Source organism: Capsicum annuum, chromosome 10 (assembly GCF_002878395.1).
Source record: "Capsicum annuum cultivar UCD-10X-F1 chromosome 10, UCD10Xv1.1, whole genome shotgun sequence".
Lineage (NCBI taxonomy): Eukaryota > Viridiplantae > Streptophyta > Magnoliopsida > Solanales > Solanaceae > Capsicum > Capsicum annuum.
This window is the reverse complement of record NC_061120.1, coordinates 195,838,274-195,851,501: the sequence shown is the minus strand read 5'-3', so window position 1 is coordinate 195,851,501 and position 13,228 is coordinate 195,838,274. Positions and strand designations below refer to the sequence as shown.

Here is a 13,228-nt window from a genome sequence, read left to right as displayed (position 1 = left end):
CGTCAATGTTTTGACTACGGTCAATTCTTCTTGAATCATCCTTTCTATTTCTCTTTTCAAAGCACGATAATCGCCAATAATGTGACCCTGAACATCAGAATGATATGCACATCATACAAGAGGATTGAAATTTCTTGAATGAGGGTCAGGAGTATACCCAGGGATAGGAGTGATCATTCCCTATTATACTAATCTCTGAAACAAACTGGCATACGATTCTCCAATTGGTGTAAAACTATCCCTAGACTTCTGCCTCTTTTTATTGTTTGACTTGGATGAAACATCGGGCCTAGAAGGGCTTTGATATGTTTGTAGAGTTGGGGGATGACTCTGCGGAGTTGGTGCACGTCATTGTGAGTAAGAACGGGTTGAACATATGGTTGTGCGCTATATGCTAGATATGAAGGTAGGAAAATGAAGTATAATAGATTTGGGGAGTGATTATATAGAGCTTGGGTATGAACTTGGGCTTGAGATTGAGGGTAACGATAACGTGGTTTTCTTGGACGTGCTCGTTGTCCAACTACAATAGATGCTACATCTTTCTCATTCTTCTTCCCTCCTGTTTCCCTTAATTAATTGCAATATTATCCCAAATATTCACAAATTCCTCATGTCCATCTCACTCCTCAAATTTTGATATCTCAAGGCTTAGAGGAAGGTTAACACTTGAAGACATGCCCCAATTTTTTAATGAAACATCTTTTTTACCCGCCTGCCCTAGGGAACTATTGATAGCATTTTCTGCACTCTTCATTTTTCCAACCATTTTCTCTGGCTCTTCTGGCACGCTAGGCTTCTTGATAAGAAATTTTGGTGGTCCAATTAACTTGAAAGTAGGCTCAAGAGTATAGCAATGATCATCAAGCGTATTGAACATGGGTCCACTAGCAGCATAGGGACGCACAACCATTGGGCAGACCAATATGGAAGCCTCAATAGAGGATTAAGTAACAAAATCACAGATGACATGTGATTTTGTGAATGTAGTAGGCTTATACTGAGGAGCTAGAGAAAGAGTAATCGAAGTATTGGGATGATTTGGCTTGGAATAAATTCTGAGTCATGTTGCGGTTCATCAAAAATAGTAGAAAACTGAATTTCTGATTTTGGTGGAAAACTCGAGGTATTTGTAGGATCAACAACGGGAAATATAGGAGGAGGAAACCAACTGGCCCAAGCTCAGCGCATTTTCGTCATTTGTTGCCTCAGTCTCCTAATCTCTTACTTTAAACTCTAATTTTCCAGACTCTTTATTTGATCCATGATGTCACTCTCTATATCCTTATTGGACACAACTAACCCTTCCTTGGATTTGGTGTGATGTGGAGGACCAGCAACAATGCCACAAACCAACCACCTTAAACTAACTGAATAAGAGATAACAAACGTGTTAGAGTTTAACACTTTGTCAGAATCTTTTTCTTTTTCCTTTTCTTTGGAAAGGATCACCGAACCCAAGAAACGCCTACATATCTCACCCTTGAAAGAGGAAAATCAGGTGTGCGTAGTTCGTGAAGTTTTGACACAGCATGGCTGATTAAACTCTTTCTTTTTTTTTTCTTAAAACTTTAAAAATAAAAGAAAATAACAAATTGTCAAAAAAATGGACAAAAATCTTTTGAATTTTTCAGCATTAAAATCCTATACAAAATGAAACCTATGATTACCAAAAAAAAAAATTTTGTGGGTTTTCAATTTTGAATTTCAGACAAAAATGAAACTTGAACTTATTAAAGGAAAAACTTTTTTGTAGCTTTCTTCTTGAAGATGTATGTGAAATACCTACTCTAAATGAAGAGTGAAGAAAATCTTTTTGAATTTTTAAATAAGATCACCGGACCCTAGAAGGGTTGCCTACGTATCTCACTTCTGCGAAAGGAGAATCAGGTTTGTGTAGTTCGTCCAGATTGGATGATTAAAAATTACATAACAAACTAAACCTTGACTTGGAAAACACGACCGAAGACAGATGATGAAAACGTCAATAAAATCTTCTTTGGGTTTTTCAATTTGACAAATCACATAAAACTGACACCAACAATTATGAAAGGAAAATCTTTTTGGTATTTTCGTTATATGAAAGGTACAAAACTTCTATCATTTTTTTTTTTGAATTTTTCTTTTATAAAAAACTCCTATTAAAATCTTTTTTTGAAATTTCCAAATTATGAATGCTTATTATAGGAAACAAAGGCAAAAGCTTTTTGATGTTTTGTTTTTCGAGTAAATGAGTGCAAAAGGTAAAAAATATTTTTGAATTGCGAAAAACAAAAGCCATAAAGAACACTAAAAAAACTCCAAAACTTCTCTTTTTTTTTGTTTTGACTCACTTTTTTCTTTTCAACTTTTTCCCTTTTTTTCAAACTTTCCCTTGCCTACACACTTTCATTTAATTCTAGCACATGTTTTTCCCAAATTAGTCTGTCATATGACCTTGTTACCCTAAAAAATGCAACATTAGCACGTAAGGATGTTTTAGGGGTAAGTCTCCTATAAAGGACCAAGTGGGTCCCGCTAGGTCTCGTTATGATGCAGATAAGCATGGCTTAAAGGCTCACCTAGGTTGGGGTCTACTAATAAGGTTGTTCGGGGGAGCGTATGATCGATAGTGGCTGCGACAGCTTTCCACTTACTCCATACACCCAATGGCTCCCCCTCCTAAAATAAGGGTGACTCAACTAGAGGTTGTGTACACACGTGTACTACGAGACTTGTTGCGAAATAATGACCTGGGGTAATGCACATAATGTCAGATATAAAGCGGTAACACATAATAGAAAATTGTAAACATGAAGCACGTAGGCACTCAACAATGATAAAAAAAATAATACAAACAGTAACAGAATGTCTATACACCTATAGTGTCAAACTAAGATGATACAACTCAAAAATAAATTCGAATTCTAAAAAGTCCCCAGAAGAGTCACCAGAGCTGTCACACCCTTTTTTAACCAAAAAGATTGATTTTTAAGTTTGAAAGAATTTTATTATTAAGTGACAAGAAATGAAAATTTATTTTGAAAAGAACTTTTACATTTTTAACTCAGAGTCGCCACTTGGCATAAATTTGGTGTGCCAAGTCACCTTTGAAAATCCCTTTTCAAAATGGTTTTTGACTCTTGTAAACTGATCCACAAACAGAGATTCCAATTAAGGAATTATGTTGACCGAGGGGAAGGTGTTAGGCACTCCCCGATCTCATCGTTCAACCACGGTCGCTTCGTGGAGTATATCAACTAGTATGACACTATGAAGTGAATAAACCACATAAAACACACAATACAAATAAAGCAAACAAACCAAACCAAAGTCTAAAAAATAGTGTCCAGCCTAATTTATTACAGATCCAAAATAAAAAGGTACTGAAATGTAAACCTACGCTAACCTACACTAATCCTAAACTATGCCCCACCCGATGCCTCGGGTCTTGATCACGAACCTTCTTTATGTACATGATACTTCGGGGCATTCCCCAACGAATAAGTACAATTCCTCGAGGCATTCCCCGGCCAAATTAATACAAGAAATTCAGATGAGATGATGTAAAATCCATTCAATAAACATTTCAAACATTCGATAATCCACAAGTTCTAAATTTGTCTACCCAAATCTAAGATTTGTCTATCTATTCTCGGCCTAACACTTGATGCTATCGGATTTAACCCAAGATCGAAATTTATTTCAATTTAAGCCACAATCAGTAAATCCACATAAATCAATGTTCACTTTTATTAATGTTTCAATTCTCACCCTTAACTTCATTAACGTCAAATGAGGTTGAATCATACAATTTAACCAATTCAAGAGGACCAATCAATCAATATCCACAATCATTAAGGATTCAAACACAACCAAATCAGATAAATCAAGGTACACACATTATGAATTCACCACACGGAGTATCAAAAACTTAAAATTAATCAAAAATGAGATGAGAAGTGGACCTTAATGTCGCCTTCAATTAAAATTGCTCCTTCCGACTAGAACTGCGATCGGATTCTCAGATCAGATCTTAATGTAATAAACCCAACCTCGGTATCGATTTAGCCTTCACTATTTCTTTTCGCTAACCCAAACAGAATTCACAAAACCAAGAGATCGGTATGTAATTTTCGGAAAAATATCGCTGGAATAAAATCAAATGATCAACTTTTGGACTGTTTAATCACCGATTTTTGTTGTTTCTGGTGGTGACTTGATCGGAAAGAATGAGGAAGGGTCTGGTGACATTTTTCAGTGGATTTCGGGAGTTGGGTCACTATTTTTCACTTTGCAGAGCTCCAATAAGCTCGGCGATAACGAAAATTGCACGACTATAGCGTTTTTCGGCAAGAAATCGACGAAAAGTTAGTTTTTGGTCACTGCCCTCCCTCTCCCACTCAATTTTCTTTCTCTTTCACTCTTTTTTTCTCTCGATTCAATGTGTGTATGTGATTCTTCTCTCCATTTTCAACCTCTTCTTCCTCGTCGGAGCTCTTTTTTCGGTCATTTTTATCTCTCTCTCATTTTTTTGTGTGTGTGCATAAAATCCCCTTTTTTGATGGGGTATATGTGTGTGTAAGTTGGGTATCTTTTCAAGTGATATGAGGTAGTGTGTATAATCTATGAAGGTAAACTTGTGTATGTATTGGTATATGGGTTTGTATATATTGTGTGAGAGTGTCTATATAAGATAAGAGAGGCATATGGTTTTTCACTAGGTGTGTTGTGTATATGTATTCTTTTAGTGCATTCTATTATAAGGAAGGTAAAATGTGAAGGGGGTAGGGGTAGGGATGAGTTGGTTAAATTTGTTAGGATGAGGTGTCAAATTTTTATTGGGTGAGTTATTAATTTGTTAGAGATTTGTTGTATTGTCTTTTTGTGAAGGGATCATCATATGAGGGTAGGGTACATGGTAAGGTGAGGGTAAATAGGTAAAAATACACTCTCAGTAGAGATAAAATTACGTGTCTACTGTCATAGTTCAAGTCTGAGACCACTACTGACTCTGGAGTAAAGGTTATTGTTTTACTAAGTGGAGGCTCAATGTAGAGAACACCTTCATTATGCATAATAGTCTACTTTCAACTAAATTGGTGATAAATCTCTTATTTCAATATTAAAAGGGGGGAGGAATGTTGGTGCCTTTTATTGTTAAAATAAAAATATTAAAGTGCATGACAATCAGTAGACATAAAGTGAGGAAAGTGATATCATTATTCTTGTAACTCACCACATTATCTTTTTGTGTTAGTGGGTATGAATTGTGGTAAAAGATGACCGCTAGTTCTTGTAACTCATATGGTCATTAGTTCTTGTAACTCCCTAGGTCATTAGTTCTTGTAACTCCATGACCATTACTTTCATGTAACTGACGTAACATCAAGACTATTTATCTACCCACATTACCACCCCTCATTCATCCTATTATTACATGGAAGAATTCTACACATATAAATAATGGTATTTCTTCCTTTCTGTTTAGATATTAGAGATATGAAAAAGATGATAAGAGTAAATGTAGTAGTGAAAAAGAGAGTTGAGACATAGAAAATATTCAAAGTTTTCAATTATATTCCCTATATAAAAGAGAGTAATTATATCAGTGAAAGAGAAAGTTGAAACAAAGAAAATATTCTAAATCTTTAACTATATTCACTAAAAAGAGAGTTTTATATGTTGAAGGAAGATGTTTTTGTGGTGGAGCTTTGGACTCTTCAACTAATTCGAAGTTGCTTGAGTTGTATATCATAGATAGGTTGTTGTATTCCGAAGGAAACAAGTCAAGAGATATACTGTAGGATCAGTGTAGATTATGGCATAGTGGGCTTGAATCTCCTTAAAGAGAACGAGAAATCCGCGCCTCAGTCAAGAAGAAGATTATTTTATTTTCTTCATATTTGTTAATTTTATATTTTAAAATTGTAATTATTGTAATTTGTGGTATGTTACACCGACAACTTCAATTACCTTTGAGTTACTTTCTTACACTCGTGCACATGTATGTATAACACAATGTTAAAAAACCATAGTCAAAATAACTCTTCCATAAGAACATATACAAATATGAAGAGATTAGATACAACAAAATAAGTTGTTAAAAAAAAAAAGATATAACAAAATAAGTAGATGCATCAAACTTTTCAATTAGTTGATAGATGCAAATCCAAATGCTAGCAGTTGCATCTCTAGCTCTAGCTGAAAAGTTAACAGTCTCTTTATCTTTTAAGTTTATCAGCTCATCTATTACACCATCTTCCTCTAAATCAATCAATCAAAGATTATTTGTCGTTATCCTAGGATTTGGACTTACCCATGACGGTTTTCCCTAACCAAAATCAACGTATGATCCTAAACCACACAAGCTACTAACTTGTAAAGCGATCTCCCTAGGATTTGCCCTTTAGTTAGCTCCATGAAGTCATGGGGAATCGCGAAAATTGCCTCATCTCGACTCTCTTTGTCCACATATTTGAAACTCAATTCTGACAAAGATTTTCTTATATAATAGATTAATGTGGTCAAATCAGATCCATCATTTTCATCTTTACACGTCGTGGCAACTGCAACAACATTTCCTACACAATGATTTGGCAATGGAGGGACAAATCGCCTTCGTATATTTACTTGGTTTACTAATTTTGAAGTACCAGTATCAACACCAACCAATATGACACATTTCCAAATCAGAGTTGTTACAGCTTCAACCCATGTAGGCATGAGTACATCATCACTCATGGCTTTAGCCCTGAGCAATGCTATAGTAGAAGCATTGAAGGTAAACAATTTTGCAACACATCGCTGATTATTATGACAGAAATTGGCAAATTGAGACTGCAATGTTGGTTTATTTGAAACATAAGGAATAGGTGGTGCTAAGAATTTTGCAGCTGCAATGAATTCAGGTAAATCGTTGTAGCCACCTCGGGCAGTTGTTGCCGATGCTTTGGCGAGGCCATACAATATAGGCTCATCAGCAATCTTATGAAAAACACATATACAAATAGCCATACCTCCACATTTGAAAAGTGTAACTTCGACTAGCAAGTAGGGGTGGGCATGGTATGGTATATACGAAATTACCATACCATACCAAACCAAAATTTTTGATACCGTGGTTTTTGGTATTATGACATCTGGTATGGTATATAGTATATATTTTAAATTTTTTTGGTATATGGTATTTACAAATGACATATCGAAATACTGAATATCATACCCAAGTATATATAGTTACATAAGTAACTTTTATATATATATATATATATATATATATATATATATATATATATATACAAAAAAAAAAAAAAAATTTAGTACTAGTATAAAAATGTTTAGACTTTGAAACTTTCGCTACTCTATCTTAATTGAAATGTCTTTTTGGTGCAATTGACTAATAAAAGGAATTGTTTGTACTTCTTTTTCAATATTTCTACATGTGTAATGCATTTTTATGATGCAATTAAGACATGCTTTTGAAAAGTCGAAGTAATAATACTTTAGATACGAGTATATATTGTTAAAGTTAAACAAACTATGATTACCGATTACCATACCGTAAATACCGAAATCAAACGTCAAAATACCGAGCCATACCGAATTAATATGGTATGGTAATGGTACAATGTTTTTAAAAATCGAATACCGAAATTACCGTACCAAAGTTTTAAATACCGTATCATACTATACCATGCCCACATCTACTAGCAACGAATATAAATTTGAATTATGAAATACTATGAACAAACTTCCACGACAATGTTGGGGAGAAAATCTTTGGTTATGTCAAGATTTCTAAGAACGTTTTTGAACTTATAATTATGAGCAAATGCCTCATAAAAAGGCACTCCTTCATCGTTGCATTCTATTGATAGACACTTGATTCGACCAGCAAAAGGATAAAAACAAATGTGTAACCTCGATGAATTGATTGACCTTGCTTGCTCATAGGAAGAGGATGCATCACCAACATTTGGAGAAGGATAAAATTGAGCTAAGGGAGCATATAGTAATATTGTCATTTTGATCCAAAGTATAACGAAAGGTATATTTGTATCATTTATTAAAGTTCGAGGGTATATTCTTTTCATTAAAAGTAAGGGTATATTTGTACTCAAAATATGACGGGGTATATTTATATCATTTATTAAAATTTTGGGATATATTTATACCTTTTTCGATCCAAAAAAAAGAGTAATCAAAGTATTTAAGGTGATTAGGAGTAGGAGATAGATGTTTAATTAGTTCCATAGAAAATATCTCAATCTTTCTTTCCATGGCTAATTATGCAACTATTTAGTATAATTTGCTTATACATATAGTGTGTAATAATCTAAGCTTCAAGCATGTAAGGAATCCAAAAAAAATACAACAAAAGAAGGCCAGTGGAATTAAAATAAATAGAAGATGAGAACTCACAAAAATATAGGCCATGCGAGAGACTAGAGTAAGAACTAAGATCAAAATCGTTGCGTCGAGGAAGAAGCAAACGAAGATCAAAATCGTTGCTTCGAGGAAGAAGAATGAAAGAAGAGGGATGAAAATCATCTAATTAGCTTTGAGGTGAGATTGGAAAGAAGAAACCAAAAGGCCCACAATGACACATGGACAGTAAAAGTTGTGTTTCTACTTCAACAGATGGGTTTGCTTTTTATCTATGATGTAATTATTGAAATATCCTCGATAATATTAAAACTTTTCAATTTTATTCGTTCTAAATTGAAATGATACAATTATTAAGAAAAATAATAAATAACATGGCTAGTTTACTATAGTACTTCTATTAAATGATGTTTATGTTTTAATTTAAAAAATAATAATTAATGTAAAAGATAAAATATGAAAAAGAAAAATTGTCTTATTTTAATAAATAAAAATATACAAATAAAATGGGACATTAGATTAAAAAATTTGAGACGGAGAAAGTAATATACATTTTAAAGAGGATGAAAATCCTATTAGCCATTAGGTGGGCTTTCTTGTTGCTCAAATTTCACTTTCAATGGGCAGACATCAAGAAGTATGCTGATAATGAACATCTTCTAACTTCTTTGATGTATTAAGTATGGACAAATGATGAAATGAACATGATTCTAGAAGGTGAAATTAAACTAGCTCAAGGTGTTTTTTTTTTCCAACAACAATTAATAGGTAAATGTTCCTAACATGTGTAAAATAAGGTGAAAACTATTCCCTTCATTTCAAAATAATTATCACATTTTAATTCTCGAGAGTTAATATGATTAACTTTTAAAAACCCAATTAGATTATATTATTTTAATGTTTAAAAATTATATGAATATTATTATAAACTATATTTTTTCTCATATTAATAGGAAGGAAAAAATATATCTTAAAATGTTCATTTAAATTTATATTATTTGACTCTCAAAAAATAATTGTGACAAATAAAAAAAACACAAGGAGTAACTAAGATAGAACTAATTAAATTCAATTTCAAACTTACCATTTCCTGCTGACAATTATCAAAATTTAGTACGTAATATATTAATTGTCTGACATGTCAATGTATTCGGCTTCATATGTACGATGCAATCGTTAGCTAGGTGCATTTCATCACCATTTCATGACTAAATTTCTTAGTAAGTATAAGTTCACATGTGTGCTTGTTAAGGTACATTTCATGACCATTTCATGACTACTTTTCTCCTCCCTTTCATTTTATATTTACAATTTGGTTTGACCTTATTAGAAGATAGTAGTTAAAAACACATTTATATTAGTACTACTTTTTCGTGAATTTTACATCTGAAATATTCATTGTTTTCTTTAGTTATCTAAAAACTATTATCAAATAAAATATAAAATTAGCCAGTTTGATTTTCCATGTACTTAACTTTTATGAATACTTAATTTTTTATGAAGAAATTAAAACTTCCATACAAATGTTAAATTTTTAATGATTATTTTTAAACATTTGATCTAATTAGCTTCAAAGTTTATTTTAATATATAAATAATAATAATAATTTAGATAAATAAAGAAAATAATCATTGTTTTCTTTAGCTATCTAAAAACTATTATCAAATAAAATATAAAATTAGCCAGTTTGATTTTCCATGTACTCAGTTTTTATGAATACTTAATATTTTATGAAGAAATTAAAACTTCCATACAAATGTTAAATTTTTAATGTTTATCTTTAAACATTTGATCTAATTAGCTTCAAAGTTTATTTTAATATATAAATAATAATAATAATTTAGATAAATAAAGAGAATAATAAAAAAATTGAAACATAAAATTTATAAGGAAGTGATAAATAAAGTACGTTTTTAATCATTATTTTTGGCACATGGCAGTTCTTGTTGATTCTCTATTTATGTTCTCTATTTATACTGTGGATAGTCTCTTTTTTTAGAGCGAAATGATTCAACAAATAATTCATCAGTTGTTGATATTTTAATATATAAATAATAATAATAATAATAATTTAAATAAATAAAGAGAATAATAAAAAAATTGAAACATAAAATTTATAAGGAAGTGATAAATAAAATACGTTTTTAATCATTATTTCTTAAAATAAAATAATAGCATAAATATCCTTTTCATAAAATGTCATAAATTCTAATCTGCTCTACAAAATTTCCTTGGTAACTTCAAAACTAAGACTCTTGTTTACCTTTTCTTCTCCCAACAAGATCCAGATCTAACGCATGAAAAGGCTAATTCCGTCAGTTCAACTATCTTCTCCTACATTTTACTTTTTATTCATTTCTTTTCAGTCCTACGTTTTACGATCTATTTTCAAAATGACCAAATGGCCCTTCCCCTCACTGTGAATAATTAGTTTTACAAAATACTTTATATTTTCTTTATTTTTTAATGGTTCAGCTCTCAAAATAGGATAAAATTCACATACCCTATTTTTTTTTTTTTATAATTATATTGAATACGTTATTATTTTTTCGCACTTTTTGGAAAATTATTTTCTTAAATTTTAAGAAATATATTGCTAAGATATTTCAACTACCCAATTATTAAAAAAATTCATACCGACCTCATATGTTGATATTTACAATTTGGTTTGACCTTGTTAGAATAATAAACGTAAACTTGAGAATTAAGTCTACCATAGTTACCTTTTTTTCTCCAACAAGATCCAGATCTGGCGCCTGCTAAGGCTAATTCCGTCATTTCGTTATTATCTCCCCGTACAATTTTATCCTTCATTTCTTTTTAGTCACACCTTAATTGTTCTTACTCCCAAAATCCCCTCGCCGGCGCTGCCGTCCTCCTCCTCAACCACTGTTAATACCTCCACTCGCCGTCGTATCCAATTTTCCCAAAATGACGAAACTACCCCTACCCTTCCTCCTCCTTCTATTTCTCGTCTCGTTCACCACTGGCGAGATAAAGAAACTCAAAATCTCGTCGGATCCACGTGCAATGATCCTTTTCGAACGGTTCGGGTTTACTCATACGGGTCATGCCGCCATTAGTGTTTCCTCGGTTTCCGTTATCTCAACATTAGCCTCTCCGGACCCTGCACGGCTCGGCTTTTTCCTATTATCGGAAGAAGCTTTATTACAAGTTCTCCTTGAATTGCAACAAAACCCGACATTCTGTGTACTCGATTCGAAATTTGTGAATTTGTTGTTCACTTTTCGTGAACTTTCTCCGCCCCCGAATTCGTCGTTTAATCGGTCGTATCCGGTTACTTCTCCGAATGAGTATTCGCTTTTTTTTGCGAATTGTGCCCCTGAATCGAAAGTTTCAATGGATGTACGGACGGAGCTTTATAATATGGATACTAATCAAGTGAAGGATTATTTATCTGCGGGGTTAACGGTTTTGCCTGGGTTGTATTTTTTGTTTTCGTTTGCTTATATTGGATTTTTGGGGGTATGGTTGTATGTGTGTGCAAAAAATAGGAAATCTGTTCATCGGATTCATATGCTTATGGCTGCGTTGGTTGTGATGAAGGGATTGAATTTGATATTTGCAGCGGAGGATAAGCATTATGTTAAGGTTACTGGTACTGCTCATGGTTGGGATGTTTTGTTTTATATATTTCAGTCTATTCGTGTTGTTTTGTTGTTTACTGTGATTGTTTTGATTGGTACTGGATGGTCGTTTTTGAAGCCGTTTTTGCAAGAGAGGGAGAAGAAGGTGTTGATGATTGTGATCCCACTTCAGGTTTTGGCCAATGTGGCTTCGATTGTGATTGGTGAAACGGGTCCGTTTATTAGGGATTGGGTGACTTGGAATCAGGTGTTTTTGATTGTTGATATTATTTGTTGTTGTGCTATTATATTTCCTATTGTTTGGTCGATTAGGTCTTTGAGGGAGACGTCCAAGACTGATGGAAAGGCTGCGAGGAATTTGTCGAAGTTGACTTTATTTAGGCAGTTCTACATTGTGGTGATTGGGTACTTGTACTTTACGAGGATTGTTGTGTTTGCATTGAGGACAATTGCTGCATATAAGTATCAATGGGTGGCAAATGCTGCCGAGGAGATAGCCAGCTTGGCATTCTACATGGTGATGTTTTACATGTTTAGGCCAGTGGAGAAGAATGAGTACTTTGTTCTTGACGAGGAGGAAGAAGAGGCTGCAGAGTTGGCTCTTCGAGATGAGGAGTTTGAGCTGTGAAGTTGAGTTCTGGTGGAAGGTGTCCTGTCATCTATGCAGTTCGCAGCCTAACACTGTGAGTTCACTTAAGTGATAATTAGGTTTGCAGGGATGAATTATGAATTATCATTTACTGTTCTTTTACTTTTTCATTTTTATTAAACAATATTGCGGGTTGTAGTAATAGCACTATAATCATTGAACAGTGGTTTTCATTTTTTTATATTGGAAGTTCTTTCATTGGAAGAGTGTAATGTTAATCTCATTTTCATTGATATCGTGCTTTATCACGATTTCTCTATATTGGTCTTTTCTCTGTGTTTTCCTCTGTAAGTTTGTGTCTTTGAATACGAAATCTTAAAGTTTGTTTTTTTAGACGAGAAATTCAGCGTAGCTGTGCTTATGTAGGTTCAGTTGGATGATAATGACCTTGCTGTCTGTCCTGTTATATCCATTTTTTCCAAGTTCTGTGGTTTGCTTCATGATTTTTCATCACTTCATGAACGATGTGGTATCTGTCTCCTATTTCCTTACTCTAAATTTTTTAGTGTGATTTTTTAATATTTGTAAGTATGTATACTATAGATTGAATTTCTTGATTAACAATGATCTTTGTTATTTGGCGGAAGTTTTTTTATAGTTCTTG

The 13,228-nt window shown here is 33.0% G+C and overlaps 2 protein-coding genes across 2 annotated transcripts; one reads left to right on the top strand and one right to left on the bottom strand.

Moving 5' to 3' along the window:
* Window positions 1-6,336: 6,336 nt before the first annotated feature.
* On the bottom strand, window positions 6,337-6,996 carry LOC107844537 ((13S,14R)-1,13-dihydroxy-N-methylcanadine 13-O-acetyltransferase AT1-like). Its single transcript, XM_016688930.2, has one exon. It carries the CDS (start codon window positions 6,994-6,996, stop codon window positions 6,337-6,339), a length of 660 nt encoding a protein of 219 aa, XP_016544416.2.
* Window positions 6,997-10,582: 3,586 nt separating this feature from the next.
* LOC107843517 (protein CANDIDATE G-PROTEIN COUPLED RECEPTOR 7) lies at window positions 10,583-12,828 on the top strand. Its single transcript, XM_016687829.2, has one exon. It carries the CDS (start codon window positions 11,299-11,301, stop codon window positions 12,601-12,603), a length of 1,305 nt encoding a protein of 434 aa, XP_016543315.1. The 5' UTR covers window positions 10,583-11,298; the 3' UTR covers window positions 12,604-12,828.
* Window positions 12,829-13,228: the final 400 nt, after the last annotated feature.